At 48.8% G+C, this 25,974-nt stretch overlaps 1 protein-coding gene across 4 annotated transcripts; it reads right to left on the reverse strand.

The window, feature by feature from the left end:
• Positions 1-2,098: 2,098 nt before the first annotated feature.
• TMEM161A (transmembrane protein 161A) lies at positions 2,099-23,484 on the reverse strand. 4 transcript variants are annotated; one of them, XM_046672357.1, is made up of 12 exons: positions 23,420-23,484; positions 20,534-20,637; positions 19,848-19,928; positions 19,424-19,521; positions 19,154-19,310; positions 18,008-18,159; positions 3,892-3,952; positions 3,676-3,795; positions 3,440-3,553; positions 3,116-3,290; positions 2,897-2,993; positions 2,099-2,597 (listed from the first exon to the last, which is right to left on the reverse strand). In XM_046672357.1, the coding sequence occupies exons 1-12, from the start codon at positions 23,420-23,422 to the stop codon at positions 2,344-2,346; spliced, it is 1,416 nt and encodes a 471-aa protein (XP_046528313.1). In that variant the 5' UTR covers positions 23,423-23,484; the 3' UTR covers positions 2,099-2,343. The 4 variants fall into 4 exon arrangements, with proteins under 4 accessions (XP_046528313.1, XP_046528312.1, XP_046528314.1 ...); XM_046672356.1 differs by having other exon boundaries at positions 3,652-3,795; XM_046672358.1 differs by lacking the exon at positions 23,420-23,484 and adding an exon at positions 22,182-22,653 and having other exon boundaries at positions 3,652-3,795.
• Positions 23,485-25,974: the final 2,490 nt, after the last annotated feature.

Consider the following 25,974-nt stretch of genomic DNA (forward strand, 5'->3'; position numbering starts at 1 on the left):
TTTCTCATTGGCTGGGCTGTGGGGTTTCTCACTGGCTGGGCTGTGGCGTTTCTCATTGGCTGAGCTGTTGCTGGGTGGGGAGAGAAGTCTTCCTTTAGCAGTAGTTTTACCTTGCGTCCAAGATGCAAATATCTAGCTCTCCCTGTTTGGTGTAATTGATGATGTGTGAAAGGGCTTGAGAGCACCTCCTACAGGCCTTCCAGACTCCAATTTAGTTAAGATTTCTTTTGTTAATTTCCATGCTCCTGGGACACCAGGGGAATGGTGCAGGGACCTGCAGAGCTGGGAGATGATGTACCTGTGTTTTTACTGGAGTTTTGAGAAGGATCAAAATCGGATGATGAGGTTTAGTTCATGTTAAACCAGGTCTTAACCTTTTTTGTTTGTTTTTGTTTTTGTTTAGTATTATCTCTTCCTTTAACTTTTTTTTTTAAGATTTTATTTTTTACCTTTTTCTCCCCAAAGCCCCCCAGTACATAGTTGTATATTCTTAGTTGTGAGTCCCTCTAGTTGCAGGATGTGGGACGCCACCTCAGCGTGGCTTGATGAGTGGCGCCATGTCCGCGCCCAGGATTCGAACCAATGAAACACTGGGCCGCCTGCAGCCGAGCGTGCGAACTTAACCACTCAGCCATGGGGCCGGCCCCCCTTTCACGTTTGATAGAATTTTTTTTATAACTTTCATCATTTTTTTATTGAGTTCATAATAGTTTACACCACTGTGAAATTTCAGTTGTACATTTCTTGTCTGTCACCACATAAGTGCTCCCCTTCACCCCTTTGCCCACCCCCCACCCCCTTCCCTTGGTAACCACTGAACTGTTGTCTTTGTCCATGTGTTTGTTTATATTCCACATATGAGTGAAATCATCTGGTGTTTGTTTTTCTCAGTCTGGCTTATTTCGCTAAACATATACCCTCTGGGTCCATCCATGTTGTTGCAAATGGGATGATTTTGTCTTTTTTATGGCTGAGTAGCCAGTCATTGGTCAATGGGCACTTGGATTGCTTGGCTATTGAATCAAAATTGGATGATGTGTTTAGTTCATGTTAAACCAGGTCTTAACTTTGTTTTAAATATACTTTTCATTTTTATCCACGTAACGAGAGCAGAGCTTCCAAAGTCAAACCCCACTCTAGGACACAGCATTCTCTGCTGCTCCAGCTCCTGTTCTCGGAGCTGCTTTCTACCGTGTCCGGTTATAACCTCACTTTACTAAGTGGAATCATGCTCCCTTTGGGTTATTGTTAGCTGGCAAGTCAGTGGAGAGATGACAGCTAGGGGGAGTGGTGAGGGCGCTTCTTGCCTCAGGTGAACCACACCCGACACAGGTGAGGGAGCCCAGAGCAGGGGGCCCTGGCACAGGAACATCCCTGCAAGGAGCAAGGTCCCCAGGTGGGTCACATTTGCCGGTTGGCAGGGCATTGACAAGGGGCCCCAGAGGTGGGCCTTGGGGCCCCAGGCGATCACGGAGGACTTTGGCTCTCACCTGGTCAGGAAAATGGCTGTGACTCATCTTTTTTATTCTTAATATACATTTTATAAATACCAAAAAGGTTCCATAATCCACGTTTGGGTTATGATAACGTACATGCACACACACTGGGTGTGGCCACAGCAACAGGAAAATTCCCGGGTCACTGCCGCCCCTCACCCTCCTTCCCTGGGTCACCACGACCTCAACAGCGTACCCATTTGTCTGCGTGTGACTTTTACCTGGAAGCAGCCCCTGCGTCCCTGTGGCAGAGGGCCTGGGTCACCCTCTTCCCCTCCCTCCATTCTCCCCCTGGTTTCCCCTCCCATCCTTGCCCTGCGCGCTCCCTCCCCTGCACTCTGTCGGAGGGCTTCATTCTCTGGTCCTCACACTCCCCTCTCCCAGTCTTTTCTCCTCCCTCCCCCTCATCACTTTCCCTTTCACAGGTGACTCCCCTCCTCTTTCTGGTCTCTTCCTTCTCCCCCTAACGTCTCTCCTCCAGTCCCACTGGTGGCTTTTCCTCTTGACATTGGTCCATTTCCCCCCCTTTCCTCATCTCTGCACTTCTTACTCCCCACACGGACACACAGGAGGCCGCCTCCCAAACCACTTGAATCCTGTTGTAAAAAGCGGCCTGCTCCTTTATTTGTTCAGAAGATTGCCCCTCCCTCTGTCGTCAAACCGCAATGGCCATGGGATCCTCTGCCACCTGGCCCAGAGGAGACAGTTTCGAGGCCGAAGCTGAGGGTCAAAGGGGGTCATGGCTCAGGCACTGCGGTGAAGGGACGGGCACAGAGGGGACTCCCAGGCCCCCTTGCACCTGGGCAGTGAGGCGCACGCGGAGGGGGCGCCTGTGTCCCGCAAGCGGTTAGGAGCCCGCCAGGTGCTGGTGGAAGTAGAGGCCGAAGAGGCTGGAGAGCAGCTGGCAGGCGGCGGTCCACCAGATGAGGAAGGCGAGGACGCCGCGGAGGAAGAGGGGCGTGAGCAGGCCGCCCAGGGCCCCGGCGATCCGGGCCGCCGTCTGCTGGGCCTCGTCCTCCCACGGGCCATCCGGGCTATCACTGCCGGAGGACGGGGCGGGAGACAGCGGGGGGACCGGGCCCAGGCCCCAGGAGTAGCCACCTGCAGGAGGAGGAGCGGGGAGCGAAGGATGGGTGGAGGCACAGACGGGGTGGGCCTCCAGTCTCGCAGCGGAGCAGATTCTCACTTGCCGCCCCGCGCCCCAGGCTCGGCTCCGCACCCATCCAGTCTCCGCGCCTGCCCCGGGCTCTACCTCCCGCCCCACTTCAGGCCCCGCCCCGGCCCCGCCTTGCTCTAGCTCCAGGTCCTGCCCACCCTATCCGTGGGCCCCCTCCGCTCTATCTCCAGGTCCCGCCCCCACTTCAGCCCCGCCCTGCCCCGCCCCGCCCGCTCCTTCTCACCCAGCGTCTTGAGCAGCAGCGTGCAGTTGAGCGTGAGGATGAGCGGCGTCAGGTACTGCAGACTTACCACCGTCACGTAGCAGTAGACCCGCACCACCTGGTGGGCAGGTAGCACTGGCTGCAGCTGGGGACCATCTGGGCTCCGGGTGACCCCACGCCCGAGGGACCCGGAGCCCCGCCCTGAGCTTCCGGTACCCTCCCCGCCCGGGGCGCCCGTACCCGCCGCTGGATCTCACGGGCCTCGATGCGACCGGCCTCCCGCCGCAGCTGCTCCACGCGGGCCTTGGCCAGGCACAGGTAAGCCTGCAGGTGGGGACGGGTCACCGCCAGCCGCAGCAGACACAGCACCACCAGCACCCAGAGGCGCAGCGAGTCGAAGACAGAGTCCGACAGCCTGCCCAGAGGGAGGGGCAAGGGTGCTAGCGAGGCTACCCCGACCAGGGATTTTCCCCCAGGGCCCAAGCCTCCTCCCTGAGCTTCGGAGACTGGAGTACACACAGGGGTCCCCAGCTGCCCTCCCTCCCAGCACCACCCCATACGCACAGGGAGTAGGGTGTTCCCCCAAAGGGCGCCTGGTGCAGGAAGTCCCGTGCAATGGGCTTGGTCCAGAGCCACAGGATGAACAGAGGGGACAAGAAGCTGGTGTGCAGAAGGAGCCTGGGGGCAAGGGCGCAGAGGGGTGAGGCCTGGGCACCCATCTCCCTAGCCTCTCCCTCAGGCTCCCTAAACCCCACCCATCCTGGCCCCCAAGTAACTGCAGCATGGGCCGATCTTCTGACATGGTCAGGGCGTCCCGGTGGGTCTGGGCCAGCCGCAGGCCGGGGAAGGTGAGGAAGGCGCCCAGCATGGAGCCCATGACTGCTAGCCCCACGCGGATGGCCAACTTGGCCAGAGGGAGCCTGGGGAAAAGAGAAGAGTCAGGCAGCCCCAGGCCTGTCAGCACCCTACCTGCAGGACACAGCCTGCCCCTGCTCCCCTCCTTTCCCAGCACTCACGCCCAGTCCCAGCCCTGCGTCTTCAGAAGTGGCTCCAAGTTCTGGGTCATGCTGGCCAGGCCTAGGGAAGACAAGAAGAGGGCAGTGTTCAGTAGGCCCCTGGGGCCTCGGAGCCTGCTCTGCCCCCTCCCAAGACATCCTTTTGCTCTCCAGGTAGGAACACACCAGTGGCAGCCAGGCCCTGTGCCAGGCATGAGGACTTTTCTTGGGTTACGTGCAGCTCTTTTCAAAAAACAGGAGAATGCACCAGGCCGACACCCTTCACTGGACTAGGAGAATGCACCAGGCCGACACCCTTGACTGGACAGGAGAATGCACCAGGCTGACACCCACACCCTTCACTGGACTAGGAGAATGCACCAGGCTCACACCCTTGATCGGACAGGAGACAGAGTTGGGGGCACTGAGTCTGAGCTGCCTGGATTATCCTAGGAACCTGGAAGGGCATGAAGGGTTCCTGCAGGAAAAAACCAAAGTCCTGGAAGGAATCCTCCATTCAGGCCCCCAGATTTCCCACAGAGTAAAAGTAAATAAATATGAGTCACAACCAAAATCACCAAACACACAAGGAAACAAATCACCATAAAGGAGAGTCAGCAGAAAGGAAAAATAGACAAGTTTAGACTCCAAGGACTTCAGAAATTGGCATTACCAATTATGTGTGAAATCCCTGAGGAAAATAAAAGCTGGAATCACAGAACAGGCGACATGAGTACCTCAGATGACCATTGGATTTGCAAAGGAACCAACTAGGCTTTGCTAAAGGAAAACTATAATTACTGAAATGATAGGTTGTTAAACAGCATATTAGCAGCAACCAAAGGAGGAATTAATGAATCAGATATGAAGAAGTCAGTCAGATTCCAACTCAGAAGGACAAAGTGGGAAATATGAGGAGAGATTGAGATAAGGAAGACAGAATAGAAAGTCCAGCGTAAGTCAAATCCCAGTCCCAGAGAGAGGGGAGAGAGAATGGAGCAGAGGAGATGTGAGAATGGTTGAAAAGTCTGCAGAATGGTGACACATACAAAGTATGTCAAACCAGATACATGCAAAGGAATCCATACCTAGACACACTGTGGTGACGCTGTGGAATACCAAAAAGAAGGAGATTGCAAAGCAGCCAGGGAGTTAAGACAGATCACCCATAAAGGAAGGACAATTAGGCTGGCAGCCAATGTCAACAGCAACAAATAGAAGGCAAAAAAGTAAGATGGCAGAAACAAGGCCAAATATGTCAGTAATCACAACAAATGTAAGCAGACTAAACTTTGAAATTGAATGATACAGATGGTCAGACTTGATTGAAAGTATCCAGCTATATGTGTTTTAAAGGAGGCATACCTCAACATAAGGTCACTGGAAGGTTGAAAGAAAAGGGATGTTAAAAAGATACAACAAATACTAATCAAAAGAAAGCTAGAGAGGATATATTAATACAAGATAAACTAGACTAAGACAGAAATATTAAAAGAATCAGGAGGGGTCAATACATCATGATAAAGTGGCTGATTTGCCTCGAAGATGTTCTAAATCTAAACTTGTAAACACCTTGTCAATTAGCCTCAAAATATATAAAGAAAACATTGACAGAACAACCTGGAGAAATTGAGAGCTCCATCCTCCCAAAGGGAGATTAACCCTTTAATGGCTGATGAAAAGTTAGAAAAGATGGAGATTTGAATTTACTGACCGAGGCCAGCCCGGTGGCACAGCAGTTAAGTTCACATGTTCCACTTCTCGGCGGCCCGGGGTTCACTGGTTTGGATCCCGGGTGCAGACATGGCACCACTTGGCACGCCATGCTGCGGCAGGCATCCCACATATAAAGTAGAGGAAGATGGGCACAGATGTTAGCTCAGGGCCAGTCTTCCTCAGCAAAAAGAGGAGGACTGGCAGTAGTTAGCTCAGGCCTAATCTTCCTCAAAACAAAACAAAACAAAAAAAAACCTTGAATTTACTGACCCATAGAGGCAGGGAATATATGTTCTTCAAGAACATGTGGAATAGTCACAAAAACTGAACACATTCTAGGCCATAAGACAAGTCTTACCAAATATTAAAGAATTTATTACAAATAGACCATCTTCTGTAACCACAGTGCAATTAAGCTAGAAATAAATAAGAATTTTTTTTAAGTTCTCCATTTGAAGTTTTTAAAAACACATATATTGATTCATAAGTCAAAGAAGAAATCACAACAGAAACTTTAAAATACCTATAAATGAATGGAAATGAAAATACAAGTCAAAACTTATGGGGTAGACAAAAGTGGAACTTAGTAAAATATTTATAGCTTCAAATGTTATAATAGGAATAGAAGAGGCTGAAAATGAGCTAAGTAGCAAAGTAAGAAGTTGGAAACAAGAAAAGGAAGCCTATCACAGTGCTGTTCTAGAATCCAGTGATGCCAGCCACACTAAAGGAGAAGGATTGAAAAGGATGAAAGAAACCAGAAGATTCCACAAGTCACTAAAAATGCAATTGCTTAGCAAGGTTATTCCATGGAAGACACTCAATGTGATGCCTACCTCACAACACAAAAGTGAACTCCCAGGAGTCTGAGGGTTTGTGTGAACAGCAAACATTGAAATATTGTGGAAGAAAATGCAGAATGTCTTTCTGATCGTAGGGAAGGGAAGGGAATTTCTTCAAGACAAAAATTAACTAAAATAACAAATTCCTTTCATCAAAAGACACTAGAGGCAATGGCTGTAACTACGTTCAATGGCTCAGCCAAAAAAAAGTGTGATGCATGTGTGTGTGTGGAGATGAAAATAATGCAAACATGGTCAAATGAATATAGGTCAAGGGTGTATGAGGGTTCATTAGGGGATTCTTCCAACTTCTCTGTAGGTTTGAAATCTTTAAAAATAAAACATTTGGGAAATTTTTTTAAAGGAAAAACACCACAAAGAAATTGAAGACACACACGTCAAATTGGGAATTTTTTTTTTTTTTTGAGAAAGATTAGCCCTGAGCTAACATCTGCTGCCAATCCTCCTCTTTTTGCTGAGGAAGACTGGCCCTGAGCTAACATCCGTGCCCATCTTCCTCTACTTTACGTGTGGGACGCCTACCACAGCATGGCTTCCCAAGCGGTGCCATGTCCGCACCCGGGATCCGAACCGGCGAACCCTGAGCTGCCAAAGCAGAACATGTGAACTTAACTGCTGTGCCACTGGGCCGGCCCCACAAATTGGGAATTTAATCAATTCCAAGATACATGGTTTTTTTTTCACATTTTAACTTTTCTGAAATTGGGATACATGTGACAATTGATGGCATGCAGTAGTTTAAGTGACAGTATTTTTTAAATCTCTTTTCAGTGGTTCATGAAATAATGGTGTCAGATTTGATAGAAGGAAGTGTGTGCAACACATGTAACAAAGGATCAGCATCCAGAACATATAAAGAAACCTTACAAATCAACAAGAAAAAAAAACATACAGCCCCAGAAAAGCTTCACAACGTTGGATTTGGCAATGATTTCTTGGATATGACACCAAAGGCAAAGGCAACAAATTAAAAAATAGATAAACTGGACCTCATGAAAATTAAACATTTTTGTGCATCAAAAGATACTATCAGTGGGAGCTGGCCCGGTGGTGTAGTGGTTAAGTTTGCATGCTCGGCTTCAGGGGCCCAGAGTTCACAAGTTCGGATCCTGGGTGCAGACCTGGCACCACTTGTCAAGCCATGCTGTGGAGGCATCTCACATAAAGTAGAGGAAGATGGACACAGATGTTAGCTCAGGGCCAGTCTTCCTCACACACACACACAAAAGATACCATCAATGGAGTAAAAAGGCAACCCAAAGAATAAGAGAAAATATTTACAAATCATATATCTGATAAGGGATTAATATCCAGTATATATACAGAACTCCTAAAACTCAACAACGAAAAAACAAACAACGTGATTCAAAAATGGGCAAAGAACTTGAACAGACATTTCTCCAAAGAAAATATATAAATGGCCAACAAGCAGATGAAAAGATGCTCAGCGTTACTAATTATTAGGGAAAGGCAAATCAAAACCGCAATGAGATACCATCACACCCATTGGGATGGCTATTCTTAAAAAAAAAAACAAAAAACAGAAAGTAATAAATGTTGGTGAGGATGTGGAGAAGTTGGAACCGTTGTGCATTAGTTGTGGGAATGTAAAATGGTGCAGCCACTGTGGAAAACAGTTTGTTGGTTCCTCAAAAAATTAAACATAGGATTGCCACCTGACCCAGCAATTCCACTTCTGGGTGTGTACCCAAAGGAACTGAAAGCAGGGACTGGAAGAGACATTTGTACGTGTGTGTCCATGGCAGCATTGCTCACAACAGCTAAAACATGGAAGCAATCTAACTGTCCACCAACATGTGAATGGATAAGGAAAATGTGGCATAGCCACACAATGGAATATTATTCCCCCTTCAAAAGGAAGGAAATTCTGACACATGCTACAGCATGGATGAACTTTGAGGACATTATGCCAAGTGAAAGAAGCCAGTCACAAAGAGACCCATGCTGTGTGATTCCACTTATACGGGGTCCCTAGAGGAGACAGATTCATAGACACAGAAAGTAGGATGGAGGGCACCAGGGGCTGGGGGAGGGGCACGGGGAGTTGGTGTTTAATGAGACAGAGTTTCAGTTTTGCAAGATGAAAAGAATTCTGGAGATGGATGGTGGTGATGGCTGCACACTAATGTGAATACACTTAATGCCACTGAAATGTACACTTAAAAATGGTTAAGATGGGGGGCCAGCCTGGTGGCACAGCAGCATGTTCTGCTTTGGTGGCCCGGGGCTCACTGGTTTGGATTCTGGGTGCGGACATGGCACTGCTTGGCGAGCTATGCTGTGGCAGGCATCCCACATATAAAGTAGAGGAAGATGGGCATGGATGTTAGCTCAGGGCCAGTCTTCCTCAGCAAAAAGTGGAGGATTGGTGGCAGATGTTAGCTCTGGGCTAATCTTCCTCAAAAAAAAAAGATTAAGATGGTAAGTTTTATGTTATGTGTAAAATAAGTTAAAATTAAAATTAAAAAAGACACACAGCCAAAAGAAAAATGGGCAACAATAGGAACCGTCTTTTCACAGAAGAAGAAACTTGAATCCCGTTCATAACAGGAAAACATGCTCAGCCTCCCAGGCAACCAGAGAATTGCATGTTAAGACCACAGAGGCCACATTTTACACAGCCAGATGGGCAAAAACCAAGCATCTTCCACAGATTTTGACTCATTTGAACCTTACTGCCCTGCAGGTTGGCGCCATCAGCACCTGACCTCACAAGCAGGGAGGCCGAGGCAGGGAGGGTTGTGCAGCCACCCAAGCTCACCCTCGGCATGGCCAGGAATCAGTGGGCAGCCTGAGCCCAGCGTCCACACTCTGGACGCTAGGCCACACAGGTGGTGGCCAGGCTGGGAGAACTGCTCTGAAAAATGCTGAGGCACCATCTTATAAAGGTGAACATGATCCCATGGTCCCCAAGTCCTGTGCCTGAAAGAAACACCTGCACGCATGTATGAGCAAACACGTACAAGAGTGATCCCTGTAGCACTGTGAGAGAGCTAAACGGCCATCAACAGGAGAATGGACAAGTAAGGACGAGAACATCATACATCCGTGATGAGAGATGAACCGAAGGCCCCAGGCCAACACAGCCCAGTTTTGGAAACAGTATCAGAGAGGAAAGCATGAGCTGTGGAGCACACACTGCAAAACTGAACAATGAATTCTCTAGGGGCAGAGACATCTGAGAGGAAACTATTTTTTAAAAAGGCAAAGGAGAGTGACGTCAGCAACATGGCTGAGTGAGCAGTCTTCTTTGTCTCTCCCCCTTCGAATCTACATCTAATTGGACATTCATCATCGGTCAACAAAGGATATCCACACAGCATCTCAGGATGCCTGAGAGACCCATGCTGCTATACATCGGAAGGTGGATGGACTTCCCCCCAGGCAGGAGGTGGAGATAGGTGAAAACTCTCTGACCCCCAACCCCCAGACAGCCTAGTACCTGCAAGTGACTTTCTTCCAGCGGACACGCTCATAGCACCACCACGCACCAAGGCAGGCATGAGTGCACTGGTGGAGTGACGGTGGAAACAGGTGACCACAGTCCTACCTAAGCCCCCCACGATTGCCCCTAAGCCCGGGGGGGAAATCCACGGTCCCACAGCAGCCACAGGGCAAGCCTCTACTTGGCATTAGCAGAGAAGCCCCACCCAGCATTCAGAATGCTGGGAGGCTCTGGGACAGGGGGATCCTGGGCGGTGCAGCAGCCCACCAGCTACCTCTGACTCACAGACTCCAGCAGTGTCCCAGAGAGGGCAAGGGACACCCAGTGGGCCCATGGGACTGGGTGGGAGAAGGTTGATGCCCCAATGGCCCTGCTCCGTGGTCCAAGGGGAAATTCCATGGTCCCACAGCAGCCGTGGGGCAAGCCTCTACTCGGCATTAGTAGAGAGGCCCCACCTAGCATTCAGAACGCTGGGAGGCCCCAGGGCAGGAGGATCCCAGGTGGTGCACCAGCCCACCAGCTGCCTCTGATTCACGATCTCCCGCTGTGGCCCAGAGAGGGAAAGGGACACCTAGTAAGCCCGTGTGAGTGGGCGGTGACAGGTTGGAGTCCCAGCAAGCCTGCTCCACAGTCCAGGGGGGAAATCCACAGTCCCACAGCAGCCACAGTGAAAGCCTCTGCGCAGTATTAGCGGAGAGGCCCCGCCTGGCACTCACAAGGCTGGAAGGCCCTGAGGCAGAAGTAGCACAGCTGGGTGAGCTAAGCACAGACTGCAGTAGATACCCATAGCTCTGCTGCAGCCCACAGTGAACAAGCGAGATCTTGCAGGCCCTGATGGTGACAGAGCTGTGAATCTACGTGAACCTGGTCCCGGCCACTGTGAAAGCCCATAACACCGCTGCAGACCCTAAGGAGGGAGCACATCTAGGTGGTCTGCAACAGTAGGCACCAGCAACCTGAGGCCCCCTTGCAACTGTCCCCACAGCTGACAAGAGACCCCACAGGACCACTGTGACTATGAGGAGGGGCCCAGGTCCAGTCAGCAACAGCTGACAGGGTTCCTGGTTGGTGCAGATTAAACAGCTGCTCCCCTCACTCCAGTAGAAGCAAGTGGAAGCAGTAACTACATTCTATCTCTATGCGGAGGCACAAATCCACGCCATCAAGCAGTATGAAAAATATATTAAATCTCCAGGACAGAAGAAAAATAACAAGTACAGAGAAAACAATCCCAAAGACAATGAAATCTGTAACCTAAATGACAATGAATTCAAAACAGCCATCATTAAAAAACTCGATGAGTTAAAAGAGAACACAGGTAGACAACTCAATGAGTTCAGGAGCTATGTCACAAAAGAGCTTGACACTATAAAGAAGAACCAATCAGAAATATTGGAGATGAAGAACACAATGGAGGAGATTAAGAAAAATCTGGACTCTCTGAATAGTAGGGTTGATAATATGGAGGACAGAATTAGCAATTTGGAGGATAGGAATATAGAAATGCTGCAGATAGAGGAGGAGAGAGAACTAAGACTAAAAAGAAATGAAGAAACTCTCTGAGAATTATCCGACTCAATTAGGAAATGCAACATAAGGATTACAGGTATCCCAGAGGGAGAAAGTATCCCAGAAGGAGAAGGGGGTGGAAAGCCTGTTCAAAGAAATAATGGCTGAGAACTTTCCAAACCTGGGGAGAGAGATGGAACTCCATGTGACAGAAGACAATAGATCTCCAAACTTTATCAATGTAAAAAGACCAACCCCAAGGCATATAGTAGTGAAGCTTGCAAAAGTCAATGACAAAGGGAAAATACTAAGGGCAGCAAGACAGAAGAAAATAACCTACAAAGGAACCACCATAAGGCTGTCAGTAGATTTCTCAGCAGATACCTTACAGGCTAGGAGAGAGTGGAATGATATTCAAAACTCTGAAGGACAAAAACTTGCAGCCAAGAATACTTTATCCAGCGAAAATACCCTTCAAATATGATGGAGAAATAAAAAGTTTCCCAGATAAACAAGTTAAGGGAGTTCATTGCCACAAGATCTCCCCTACAAGAAATGCTCAGGAAGACCCTCATACCTGAAAAATCAAAAAAAGGAAAGAGGTTACAAAACCCAGAGCAAAGGAGATAAGTGGAAAGACAAAAACAGAAAGTAGCAGCTCTCCATCAGAACAGGTTAGCAAAAATTAAGTATAACATTAAAGATAAAAGGAAGGGAAACACCAAGAATGAATATAATCTTGTCATTTTAACCACAAACTCACAACCCAAGAAGGAAGAGAAAAAAAAATCTGACAATAACAACCTAGAAGGGGAAGAGAAAGGGGATGGAACGTCTTAATCTAAGGAAATAAGAGGCTATCAGAAAATGGACTATCTCATCCATGAGATGTTTATACAAACCACTTGGTAACCACTAAACAAATAACAAGAATAAAGACACAAATTACAAATAAGAAGAAAACCAATATAGAAATCTACCTACTTGAATTAGTAGTCCAAAAACCATGGGACAAGAAACAAAGGAAATGCAAGAGAACCGGAAAACAAGTGATAAAATGGCAGCATTAGGCCCCCACATTTCAATAATCACTCTAAATGTAAATGGATTGAACTCTCCAATCAAAAGGCACAGAGTGGCAGGATGGATCAAAGAACAAGACCCAACAATATGCTGCCTCGAGGAAACACACCTCAGCCCCAAAGACAAACACAGACTCAGAGTGAGGGGATGGAAGACAATACTCCAAGCTAATAATGAACAAAAGAAAGCAGGTCTCGCCATACTTATATCAGACAAAGCAGACTTCAAAGCAAAACAGATAAAGAAAGACAAAGAGGGGCAGTTTATACTGATAAAAGGGACACTCCACCAAGATGACATAACACTTATAAATATATACGCACCCAACACAGGGAGCACCAAAATTTGTAAGGCAACTGTTAACAAAACTAAAAGGAGACATCAACAACAATACAATAATAGTAGGGGACCTCAACACCCCATTAACACCAATGGATAGATCATCCAGACAGAAAATCAACAAGGAAATTATAGAATTAAAGGAAAAATTAGACCAGATGGACTTTATAGATATATACAGAACACTCCATCCCAAAACAGCAGGTTACACATTCTTCTCAAGTGCGCGTGGAACATTCTTAAGGATAGACTATATCTTGGGAAACAAAGCAAGCCTCAATAAATTCAAGAGGATTGAAATAATATCAAGCATCTTTTCTGATCATAATGCTATGAAACTAGAAATCAACTACAAGAATAAAGCTGGGAAAGGGGCAAAAATGTGGAGACTAAACAACATGCTACTGAACAAACAATGGATTATTGAAAAAATTAAAGAAGAAATCAAATATTATCTGGAGACAAATGAAAATGAAAACACACCATACCATATCAACTCATTTGGGATGCAGCAAAAGCAGTCCTAAGAGGGAAATTCATTGCAATACAGGCTCACCTCAGTAAACAAGAAAAATCTCAGATAAGCAATCTCAAATGACACCTAACAGAATTAGAAAAAGAGGAACAAAGAAAGCCCAAAGTCAGCAGAAGGAGGGAAATAATAAAAATTAGACCAGAAATAAACAATATGGAAACAAAAAAGACAGTAGAAAGGATCAATGAAACAAAGAGTTGGTTCTTCGAAAAAATTAGCAAAATTGACAAACCCTTAGCCAGACTCACTAAGAAAAAAAGAGAGAAATCTCAAATAAATAAAATTAGAAATGAGAGAGGAGAAATCAGAACAGATACCACAGAAATACAAAGGATCATAAGAGAATACTATGAATAACTATATGCCAACAAATTGGACAACCTAGAAGAAATGGATAAATTCTTAGACTCTTACAACCTCCCATAACCGAATCAGGAGGAAACAGAGAATCTGAATAGACGAATCACAAGTAAAGAAATTGAAACCGTAAATCAAAAACCTCCCCAAAAATAAAAGTCCAGGACCAGACGGCTTCTCTGGAGAATTCTACCAAACATTCAAAGAAGTTTAACACCTATCCTTCTCAAAATATTCCAGAAAACTGAGGAAGGTGGAGCACTCCCTAACATATTCTATGAAGCCAACATCACCCTGATCCCCAAACCTGACAAGGACAACACAAAGAAGGAAAACTACAGGCCAATATCACTGATGAACATAGATGCAAAAATCCTCAACAAAATTCTGGCAAACCGAATACAGCAATACATTAAAAAGATTATACACCATGATCAAGTGGGATTTATACCAGGGACACAGGGATGGTTCAACATCCGCAAGTCAATCAACGTGATACACTACATTAACAAAATGAGAAACAAAAACCACATGATCATCTTAATAGATGCAGAGAAAGCATTTGACAAGATCCAATAGCCATTTATGATAAAAACTCTCAATAAAATGGGAATAGAAGGAAAGTACCTCAACATAATAAAGGCCATATATGACAAACCCACAGCCAACATCATACTCAATGGGCTAAAACTGAAAGCCATCCCTCTGAGAACAGGAACAAGACAAGGGTGTCCACTATCACCACTCTTATTCAACATAGTACTGGAGGTCCTGGCCAGAGCAATTCTGCAAGAAAAAGAAATAAAAGGAATCCAAATAGCAATGAAGAAGTGAAACTTTCGCTGTTTGCAGACGACATGATCCTGGCCAGAGCAATTCTGCAAGAAAAAGAAATAAAAGGAATCCAAATAGCAATGAAGAAGTGAAACTCTTGCTGTTTGCAGACAACATGATCTTATATATAGAAAACCCCAAAGAATCCATAGGAAAACTATTAGAAATAATCAACAGCTACAGCAAAGTTGCAGGGTATAAAATTAATATACATAAATCAGTAGCAGTTCTATACTCTAATAACGAACTAACAGAAAAAGAACTCAGGAACTCAATCCCATTCAGAATCGCAACAAAAAGAATAAAATACCTTAGGGTAAATTTAACCAAGGAAATGAAAGACCTATACAATGAAAACTACATGACTTTCCTGAAAGAAATTGATGATGACATAAAGAGATGGAAAGACATTCCATGCACATGGATTGGAAGAATAAACATAGTTAAAATGTCCATACTACCTAAAGCAATCTAGAGATTCAATGCCATCCCAATCAGAATCCCAATGACATTCTTTACAGAATTAGAACAAAGAATCCTAAAATTCATATGGGGCAACAAAAGACCCCAAATTGCTAAAGCAATCCTGAGAAAAAAGAACAAAACTGGAGGCATCACAATCCCTGACTTCAAAGCATACTACAAAGCTACAGTAATCAAAACAGCATGGTACTGGTACAAAAACAGGTGCACAGATCAATGGAACAGAACTGAAAGCCCAGAAATAAAACCACACATCTATGGACAGCTAATCTTTGACAAAGGAGCTGAGAGCATACAATGGAGAAAAGAAAGTCTCTTCAAAAAATGGTGCTGGGAAAACTGGACAGCCACATGTAAAACAATGAAAATTGACCATTCTTTTTCACCATTCACAAAAATAAACTCAAAATGGATCAAAGACCTAAAGGTTAGACCTGAAACAATAAGTTTTCTAGAGGACAATATAGGCAGTACACTCTTTGACATCAGTTTCAAAAGAATCTTTTTGGACACCATAACTCCTCAGATGAGGGAAACAATAGAAAGAATAAACAAATGGGACTTCATCAGACTAAAGAGCTTCTTCAAGGCAAGGGAAAACAGTATTGAAACAAAAAAACAACCCACTAGTTGGGAAAAAATATTTACAAGTTATATATCCGACAAAGGGTTAATCTCCATAATATATAAAGAACTCACACAGCTCAAAAACAAAAAATCAAACAACTCGATCAAAAAATGGGCAGGGACATGAACAGACATTTCTCCCAAGAAGATATACGGATGGCCAATAGACACATGAAAAGATGCTCATCATTACTAATCATCAGGGAAATGCAAATCAAAACTACACTAAGATATCACCTTACACCTGTTAGAATGGCAAAAATATCCAAAACAAAAAGTGACAAATGTTGGAGAGGGTGTGGAGAAAAGGGAACCCTCACACACTGCTGGTGGGAATGCAAACTGGTGCAGCCACTATGGAAAACAGTATGGAGATTTCTCAGAAAATTAAAAATAGAAATACCTTATGACCCAGCCATCCCACTACTGGGTATCTATCCAAAGAACTTGAAGTCAACAATTCCAAAAGTCCTATGCACCCCTATGTTCATCGCAGCATTACTTACAATAGCCAAGATGTGGAAGCAACCTAAGTGCCCATCAAGTGATGAGTGGATAAAGAAGATGTGGTATATATATACAATGGAATACTACTCAGCCATAAAAAAAGATAAAATCGTCCCATTCACAACAACATGGATGGACCTTGAGGGTATTATGTTAAGTGTAATACGCCATATAGAGAAAGACGAACTCTGTATGACTCAACTCATAGGTGGAAGTTAAACATAGAGACAAAGAGAACTGATTGGTGGTTACCAGGGGAAAGGGGGAGTGGGGGGAGGGCACAAAGGGTGAAGTGGTGCACCTACAACATGACTAACAATAATGTACAACTGAAAGTTCACAAGGTTGTAAACTATCATAATCTTAATAAAAAGTTAAAAAAAAAAAGGCAAAGGAATGGTAAACACAAAATTTGAGAAACTGGTTGGGTTGGGAGTAGGAGAGGAAGGCAGTGGGATCAAGGTTGCACAGCGACATGCTACAGGAGCATTGGGAATGTTCTAGTTCTTATTTGAGAGATGGGTTCATGGGTGTTTATATTATTATTTTGCTGTGTAATTTACATATATACGTTCTTTTGTATATATCAAACATTTTATAATTTTAAAAATTGAAAAGTGGGGAGAACTGGAAAGATAAACTCTAGGAGTCAGCAGAGTTATGTGGGCCATGGTGAGGATTTTGGTCTTTATCCAAAGACCACTGGAGTCTGGTGTCAGGCAGAGGAGTGATGTGATCCAAATTACGTTTTTAAAAGGTCATTCAAGGAATAGAGAAAGTCAAAAGAAAAATGGGAAACTAATAAAAAATAGTTGCAATTCCTATCCCATACAAAGGCTAGTTTCCTTAATATATAAAGACCTCCTACAAATCAATAAAAGGGTCAAGAACCCAGTAGAAAAGTGGGTAAAATAATAGCTCTGAAAGGGAGATAGAAATGGCTCTACAACATATGAAAAGATGCTCAACCTCACTTACATTTTTACATTTTACCCATCAGATCACCCAAGATGGAAAAGCCTGAGCAAACACATTGGAGAGGATGAGGGGGGAACAGGCACGTTCATACATTTTTTCCTGAAGGGCAATTTGCAACATTATCAAAATTACAAATGCACTTTCTTGCACAGGGCCACATGCACAAGGCTGTTCCCATACAACACGGTTGTGTAACAGCTTGGTTTTGTGTAACAACATTTGATAACAAAAGAGTTAGATGTCCATAAATAGTGACCTGGTTAAATAATCATAGAACATCCATAAAATGAAATATCACGTAGCTGTTACAAAAAATGGCACTGTATGTAGTGTCAAGGGACAACTTCCAATATTTATTGTTTTTAAGGGAAAAAGACAAGGTGTAGAGCCATATGCACTACTGTTTTACATGAATAAAGGAAAGTGGGACCCTAGGTTTCCTCTGGGGAAGAGAACCAGTGTGGAAGGGTGATTTTTACTGTGTGTCTTCTTATACTTTATGAATTTTATACCATTTACCTATTTCCTCCCCAAATTAAATTAGAATAGGTAAATATTAAGTCACTGTGGCTGCCGGGTAGACAACAACTGGAGGGAATGGACGTGCCCAGGTGAAGAGCTGCAGCCGCAGGCGTCCATCAGAAACAGTGAGACAGGGTGTCCTCTCATCCCCAAAGCCCAAGGAGGCACCCAGGGTAGCAAGCACCCATGGAGACTGCTCGGGCCCCAGGAGCCCCCTCCTTCACCTACTACGTGGAACAAGCCACTTAAACCCCACCCTCGACAGCTTACACGAGGGAGTGATGGAGGTGTCGACCCCAGGCCCCCCACTGCACATACCTGGCTCCAGGCCCAGCTCAAGAGTCTCCTCCCGCACCACCTGCACCAGCATGGCCAGGAGCAGGAAGAGGAAGGCGAAGGTGAGGCAGACGGAGCGCTCACCCCCCTCCTCTGCACTGAAGTACAGCCGGGTCACAGTCAGGAACACCTTGCTGGGGACGCGGCTAAGGAGGCCTTGAGCGCCTGTAGTGCCCCTCCCCTGTTCTCCCCGCCCCGCCCCTGCCCCCCACCCCCCACCCCCGGCCAGTGATCCCTCAACTCCGGAACACAAATACCAGAGTTTGGGTTTGAAGTCCCAGGGAGCAAGTTAGTGATGAAGGAGAGTGAGCCACTGAACAAGCCCAGAAGACAAGACCCAGGGCTGCTCACACCTGTGTCACTGGCATGGGGGTGTGCAGGGGCAGGTGTGCCTGGGCCTCCAGCTTGATTCATCATACTACATGTGGCCAGTTAGAAATGGCCACCAAGTCTGTCTCCTAGGGGTCCCGCCTGCCTGACCCACCTAGTCTCCTGGCGGCATTCACAGCAGGTGAATTTCCTGTTCCTCTGAGACACTATCATAAATACAGGCTGTACCTGAGAGTCTGCCCCAAAAGAGACCCATGGGGCTTTCCAGAACCAGTGTGGGCATCAAGATAGGCTTCGCTTCTTCACAAGCCCATTCCAGGACATTTTCCCTGGCTAGGGTCCTCAAAGTCATCAGTTTGCCTCTGCTCTCCAAGCAGCTTAATTAAAAGTTGCAGAATGGGCCTTCTCTTTTCCAGCCTCTCCATCTGGGCTGCTTAGTGACTTACTTTGACCAAGAGAATGGACAGGGATAGGGGTGGCTGACTTTGGGCAAAGCCTCAGGTGGCCTGCAGAGGCTCCTTTTCCTTGTTGGCCTTTCTGCTCCTGCAGTGAGGAAGCTGGGGCTAGCCTGCTGGATGGCTGGACCACGTGGAATGGAACGGAGACTAGCCGACCCAGCTGAGCCCAGCCCAAAGCCAGAGCCAATGCAAAGCGGCTGCTTTATCCCAACAAGATTGCGGAGGTTTGTGGCACAGCAGTCAGTAACTGATATACCAGTTTAGGGGGAGACAGGGGACTTCAGATCCGGCTCCCACATGCCTCCCCCTGCCCCACCCAGGGAGCCTGGAGGAAGGATACACGGAGAAGGCAACAGTGAGCAAACACCAGAACACAGCGATGTTGGTCTCCTTGGCCGAGCCCAGCACGTAGTAGTAGGCCTCTGTGAAGAGGTACACGCCTCCCGAGTACACAGCGAAGTCCACGAACCACTGGTACTCCAGGAAGAAGCGCAGGACTGCATGGACAAGCTGCTCAGTGCTGGCCATCCGCCCAGGCCGCTCCCTGCCCCATCTCATCCCATTAGGGTGTGGGCCGAGAGGGGAGTTGGGGACCCAGTGGGCCTGTTACCGAGGGCATCGACGGCTGTGAGGGGGCAGGTCTCCAGCTGGAAAGGGGCATCTCGGGGCACAGACAGCGGCTTCTCCTCACTATAGCCATTGGCCCACCTGGTGGGGAGGGTGTCAGAGCAGCATCTCCAGGTTCCTCCTTCCCCAGTCAGGCATGGCAGGCCACCCAACCCCAGCACCCCAGCACAGAAGGAGCTGGCCCAAGAGACACCTTCTCCCCTAACCTGGGTCTCCTCTGCACTCCAGGGTGCTGGCACCAGTTGCCCACAAGGCTGGCCCAGAGCACATTCCAATAAGCATTAGATGCTGACTGGAGGCAACCAATGAATGCCGGTGCCCCTCCCCTCCTCCTTGGGTGTCCTGATTCTCCCAGGTGCTGCCCCACCCCACCCCCAGCCACTCCCCGAAGGCTGGGGCTCACTCACCGCTCCTTCCTGCCTCGGGGTCTCTGCTTCCCCACCAGGGCCCGAAGCTCTTCATCCGATGGGTGCTTGTATCGGAAGAGACTGAGGGCAAAGACAGGCAGTCAGGACAGCTGGGGCATGGTGGGTCAAGGCAGTGAGCCCCAATATCTGGGACTGGAGTCAGAGGGAGGGCTGGCTCTGAAACGGCTGGGGACAGGATGGGCAGGGGCCATTGAAGGCACGGGAGGTGGGCTGGGGTTGGCTGGGGGCGTGCAGGGGGGTGCTGGACACCCCTGAATGTGCTGGCTAACTCTCTTAGCCGAGCAGGTGTGGCACTGTCCTGGGGAGAGAGTTCGTTCCACCAGCTCTCAGGAAGCAGCTGAGACTCAACCGGGGACAAAAAGCATGGCGGGAAAGGATCGCAAGGAGAGGCGGGTGGAAGGGGGTTGGATTACAGGCAGGCAGGAGTCGGGGAAGCAGCTGCTCTTCCGAGGGAGGGGACAGTTTCACGGGTGTACATCTGTCAGCACTGATCCAACTGTGCGCTTCAAATATTCGCAGTTGATTGTACACCAATTACGTCTCAATAAAGTTGTGTTAAAAAACAACAAAAATGCCATGCAGGGCGAGGCGGCTGGGGGAAGCGGAGGCGGGGGTCTGTGGGCCCCTCCCTCTGCCCGCGAAGGGCTGCGGCTCCTGCGACTCACCTGCCATCGCAGAGCAGCCAGCGCGCGAAGGAGCAGTGCGGCGCCAGCCTGTGCATGAGGGTGGCGGTGAGCAGGGTCACCACCAGCTGCACTCCGAGGACGGCCTGGGGGGAGGGGATATGAAGGGCAGTGCCTGCCAGAGGGTGACAAGCTCACTCCTTCCGAAGCCGAAGCCGGGCTATTTATAGAGACGCCAGGGGGCAGGTGGGGGAGGGAGGGCCCTTCCCGGCTCAGGCTGCATCTTGGAGAAGAGGCCTGGGATGAGCTTGGACCCAACCCTGGGAGCCCCTGCTGAGGGCGGATCCCCCCACCACCTCGACCTGGCTGGGGTGTAGGGTGGTGCAGGGCAGGCACTGGATATGGATTTCAGGTATTAATCTCCCTGAGCCTCGGTTTCCTCATCTAGAAATGGGGTGCTTCCTCTTCTGTTTCCTGTACCCTCACTACCACCCTCCCCATGGAGGAGGAGCTTGGCACACCCAGGGAAAGCGGCTTCTCTCCTACTGTCCCACCCACGCACCAACTGTCTCTGGTGAGCTTCAAGCTTCAACCTTCACCCTGGCGGCTGGGTCCCCCAAAGTCTTTCCCGTCTTAAATTATGCCTGGGGGCTCCATCACCCTCTCCTCCTCTCCCTCCTTTTGTAATCAACCTCCTTGGAAAGCATCTATTTCTGGCCACTGCCTGTTTCAGGAGCAAGACATTTGAGTGGAATGACTTTTTTTTTTTTTTTGCTGAGGAAGATTTGCCCTGAGCTAACATCCACTGCCAGTCTTTCTCTTTTTGTATGTGAGCCCCTGCCACAGCATGACCACTGACAGACCAGTGGTGTGCAGCTGCCCCCAGAACCAAATGCAGCTGCTGAAGCAGAGCCCACCAAACTTAACCACTAGGCCATCAGGGCTGGCCCTGGGATAACTGTTTCTTAATTAGGAATTTTCTCACCAAGTTCTGTGTAATGACCTTTTAAACAACAATTCATAACACGTTTTCATATACCTACTTTAAAAAGTTTTGGAAGAAATGATTTTGGTAATCAGTCTGAACATGAAGCTGGGTTTACCTGCTTGAATGCAGGAAATACCCATTTGCCATCAGTAATTATGTAATATTATGTGCTCAGGAGAGCTGCCTACGGGTATTATGGTATTATAATTAAAACTAAAATTAAATAAAGATTAATATTAAAACTAATTATTAAAATTATTTTTTAATCAGGCAAGAATAAGCTAACTTTAATGGGAAAAGCTCTGGTGTGATGGATATCGACCTAGCACTGTAATTCAGAATGACTGCTGAGAAATTTACCCTTCAAATAACCCTCTAACAGGATATTCTCTCTATGCCTGAGCCTCGTAAACCGAGACTAGAATATGTTTTCAATAACGGGGTTGGGAGGTCTCACCAGTCTCCTAGTCTCACTGCTTACCTTCTCCAGCCCCCAAGTGCAGATTGGCTGGCGGGCACCAATGACCAGGGACCGTGGGCCCCTCCAAACCCAGTGTGCCGCGGGGTCCGCGGCCCGCCATTCCTCCTAGGACCCCTCCTCCGCCGCCCCCCAGCGCCTTCCACTAGCCGCTCTCCAAACTTTAGAGCCTGGGGAGCCTCTCCCCTGTGACCGCATCCTCTGCCAGGGTTTTAACCACCGACCTGGCCCAGCACATGGGCACCTCCAGCCCAGATCTCTCTGCCGAGCTCGCCGACCGTGCCTCCTCCACGCCCTTCCCGGGAAGCCCCAGCAACCGCCCATCCAGACGTCAGGTTGGACAGACGGAGAGAGAGAGGGAGGGAGGAAGGAAAGGAAAGAAGAATGGAAAGAGGAGGAAAGCAAGGGAACGGAAAGGAAGGAGGGAAAAAAGACACGCGTCCCTCCACCTAAAGCTCCCAAAGTCCGCCCAGGCATGTTTCTCAAGTCCCGCGACCCAGCAGCCTCCAGGCTTGGGGTCCACGCTCTGCAGATCTCCAAAGATCTTCTGGAGCCTCCCATCAGGTCACGGTCCTCCTCTGCTCAAAGCCTTTCCCCGGATCTTTGATCCGAAAATCTGAGAATCCTACTAATTCAATGCGACTTTCCTCCATCCTGTTTCCGGGATCCCTTCCCTCCTCTCCCACCGAGACCCGCACCCCGGCCGGGAACGACCCCCACTTCCAAGCACCCCTCCATCAACTCTCTTCCTTCAGGCCCTCCGCCAACGCCCCTCCTCGGGGAACCCCTCCCCCCGCCCCAGGCAGGGTGAGGCCGCCTTCCAGTCCCCTTCAGGCTGTCCCTTCCTCTGCCCAGTCCGAACCCCTTGGGGCTGGGGTCCCCGCCCTCGCCCCGCACCAGCCTCCCCACGAGGGGCCGGGCAAAGTTGGAAGAACTGACTCAAGGGGTTGGACCCGGAGCCGCGTGAGACCTGAGGGTTTCAACCGTGCTGTCTGCAATTCCGGGACCTTCCCGCTCCCTGAGCCACCCCGATCCCGGGGCCTGGGGCCTCCTCTCAGGGCTCCCTGGCCCGTCCACGCGCCCCGATACCCTCGATGGACTACGCTTCCGCAGGACCCTGGTCCGCAGAGTCCCCAGATCTCCCTCGCGAGGGACGAACATGCTCGGGTCCCTATCCGCTCCGCGGTGCCACTACCCCTCGGCAGGACCTCAGGTCCTAGAGGGTCCTGAGAGACTTGCCAGAGCCCCAGAATGCTCAGGCGGTTCCAGTCCCGGCAGCTCGACCCCCGGACCCTCACAGGTCCCGCTGCGAGACTCTGACCCCAAAGAGAGACACACGGTCCTCAGCGCGACCCCGAGTCCCTCCGAGCCCTCAATCCCCACAAAGGGACCCCCGTCCCTTCGGCGTCTCCCCAGACGCCCCCGGCCCTGAGGGGCCCCCACGCCGCAGCCGCCGGCTCACCATGTCGGCCGCAGGAGCGCGGTGCGCGAACCCACGGGCCTGGGGCTCAGGGCGCTTCGTGGGAACTCGACCAGTCAGAGCCCGACCCTGGTCTGACAAGCAGCCCGTGCGACCAATCATCAGGCTTGGAGCTGGGGCAAATCACGAGGGACAAGGGATCGCTCGCGTTGCATGCCGGAAATTGTAGTTGGAAGACGCACGACAAGCTCAGACTGTAGTTGGGTCAGGACTGTCTCTGGGACCCCTGTGTGGCTGCCCTCTCCGAGGTTCAGTCTCCTCACCTGCACCTGGCTCGCAGGTCTGTAGCGACTACATTCATCTATCCATACACTCTCTCCCGCTGGGTAGTTCTGAGCGTGGAACTACCCTGATCAAGGACATTCAATGACTCCCACTGACTAGACTCCTAAGCTTGCCACCAGCCATGCTATCATACTTCCAAGCCTCTGTAAATGCTGCCTTCCATCTTGAAACAACTCCTTCTTCAACTTTTTCACCTGGCAAAAGTCTTATTCATCTCTACAGACAGGACTCTGGAGACAAACAAACAAAAAACGCCAACTCAAATGAGCTCCAGCAAGAAAGGGAAAATTTTGGCTTATGTAACAGAAAACTCTAGAAGTAGTGTCAGCTTCAGTCATGGCTGGATCAAGGACCAAATGTCAGCCTCAGGAATCTGATGTTCTGATGTTTTCTGTTTCAAGGCTTGGAGGAAAGGGCTTCTAGCATAGGTGCCTAAGTTTTGCCATCTGTGTTTGTATGGATAAATGTGTCTGCCTGAGTGTGGACATGTATGTGGGTGCCACGATGTCTGAGGATCTTTATGGGATGGGTAGCTGTGGGTGGGGCCCGTGTAGTTGATTGCCTCGTCTCTGTGGTGTTTCTTTGTTTATAAGCATATGTGGATGTCTGTTTGCAGGGGATTCACGGTGACTTTGGTCCTCTAGATTCAGAATATCCCCTTGAGAGAGGGTGAGTGACAGCAGGAGTGAGGGTCACTGGGATTTTTCAGGACCCACATGGGGGCCATGAGATGCCCCTCAGGGCTACAGTATACAGATGGGATCCAGGGAAGCTGGGATTTAGAGAGGGTGTCAGAGAAGGGAGACCAAGAAAGAAAAGCATTTGCTGCAGGCCCACTGTGCACTAGGCTAGGGAAGGGGGGACTGACTCATATGCTCCCTCCAGCAGGCTGAGGTGGCTGGACAATCGTCTCCACTGAATTGATGAAGATACTGAGGTTCCCAGAGGCCCAAATCTCTACTTCACATCCTGTCTTCTCCTCTGGGCACGAGGCTTATGAGTCCAGGTGTCACAGCACCCCCACGTGGAGAACCACAGGCAACTCACCAAAGCCCAGCCCCAGGAGCTCCACATCTTCCCTCTGCAGCCTCCCCATTGCAGAAAAGGCAGCTCCATCCTCCACGTGCTTATCCACAAATTCTGGAGTTGGCCTTGACTCCTCTTCTGCCCCACACTTGATCTGTCACCTTACAAGTGTAATCACACTCCCGCCTGGCTTCACAGCCTCCACCCAGTCCAGCCTCTATCATCTCTCACCTGCAGTCCCCTTCCTCCCTGGCCTCCTGTGGCTGCCATCCCCCATCCCCTACCCCACACCCCACAGTCTGCTTGCCCTTGAGCAGCTAGAGGGCCCCTGTTAACACTTGAGCCAGACCATGTCCCTCCTCTGCTCACAACCATCCATGGCTCCCATTTATGCTGAACAAATGCCAATGTCTTCTCTTGGTTCATGTACTTCATCTTCATTGCTCAACGTCTCTGTCCTGCATTGGATGTTCCCCACTCTGTTCCACACTGGATTTGGACGTTCCTCATTCTCTATCCTCTACTGGGTGAATCCACATTCTGTGTCCTCACATTCCCCGATCCTCACTGGATGCTCCCTATGTCTGTCTACACTAACATCCCACATTCTCTGACTACACTGAGGTCCATGCTCTCATTCCACACTGACGGTTCTCCCATCTCTGTTTATGGTGCTCTTGCAAATGCAGATCTCAGATCTCCGACTTCCATCATCATGTTTGTGCCCAGGCCACACTTCTCATGGTGCTTCCAACAAGTGACCGAGCTCCTGGGAGATTCAGGACCCTTCTGATGGTGACAGTGGCCCTGGCTGAGGTCACCATGGTGTCCTTAGAAAGACTGGTGATTGAACACTCCCACACAACCCTCCCTGCTTCCTCCCCAAACAGCCAGCAGGAGCAGAGCTGGGGTCTGGACCCAGAGGCATTTCTAGAACCCAATAGCCTGCCCACTGTCCCCTTATGGCCCAGGGACACCCCAAGCTGTACACGTATAATCACACACACACGGGTGACATGTGACACAGCCCCTTCTGCATCTCCAGGCTCAGAGCCTGAAAACATAGGGTGGAGTCCCTGGAAACCAAGATGGGTTTTAGTTATTTATTACTATTTCTATTTTGTTTTTATGTTTTGAGTGGGATGCACAGAATCCAAAGCAGACCATTGGTTGCCACCTGATGGCAGATGGCAAGAGTGCGGCCTCTGATGGTTGGGGAAGCAGAA

Source organism: Equus quagga, chromosome 9 (assembly GCF_021613505.1).
Source record: "Equus quagga isolate Etosha38 chromosome 9, UCLA_HA_Equagga_1.0, whole genome shotgun sequence".
Classification (NCBI taxonomy): domain Eukaryota; kingdom Metazoa; phylum Chordata; class Mammalia; order Perissodactyla; family Equidae; genus Equus; species Equus quagga.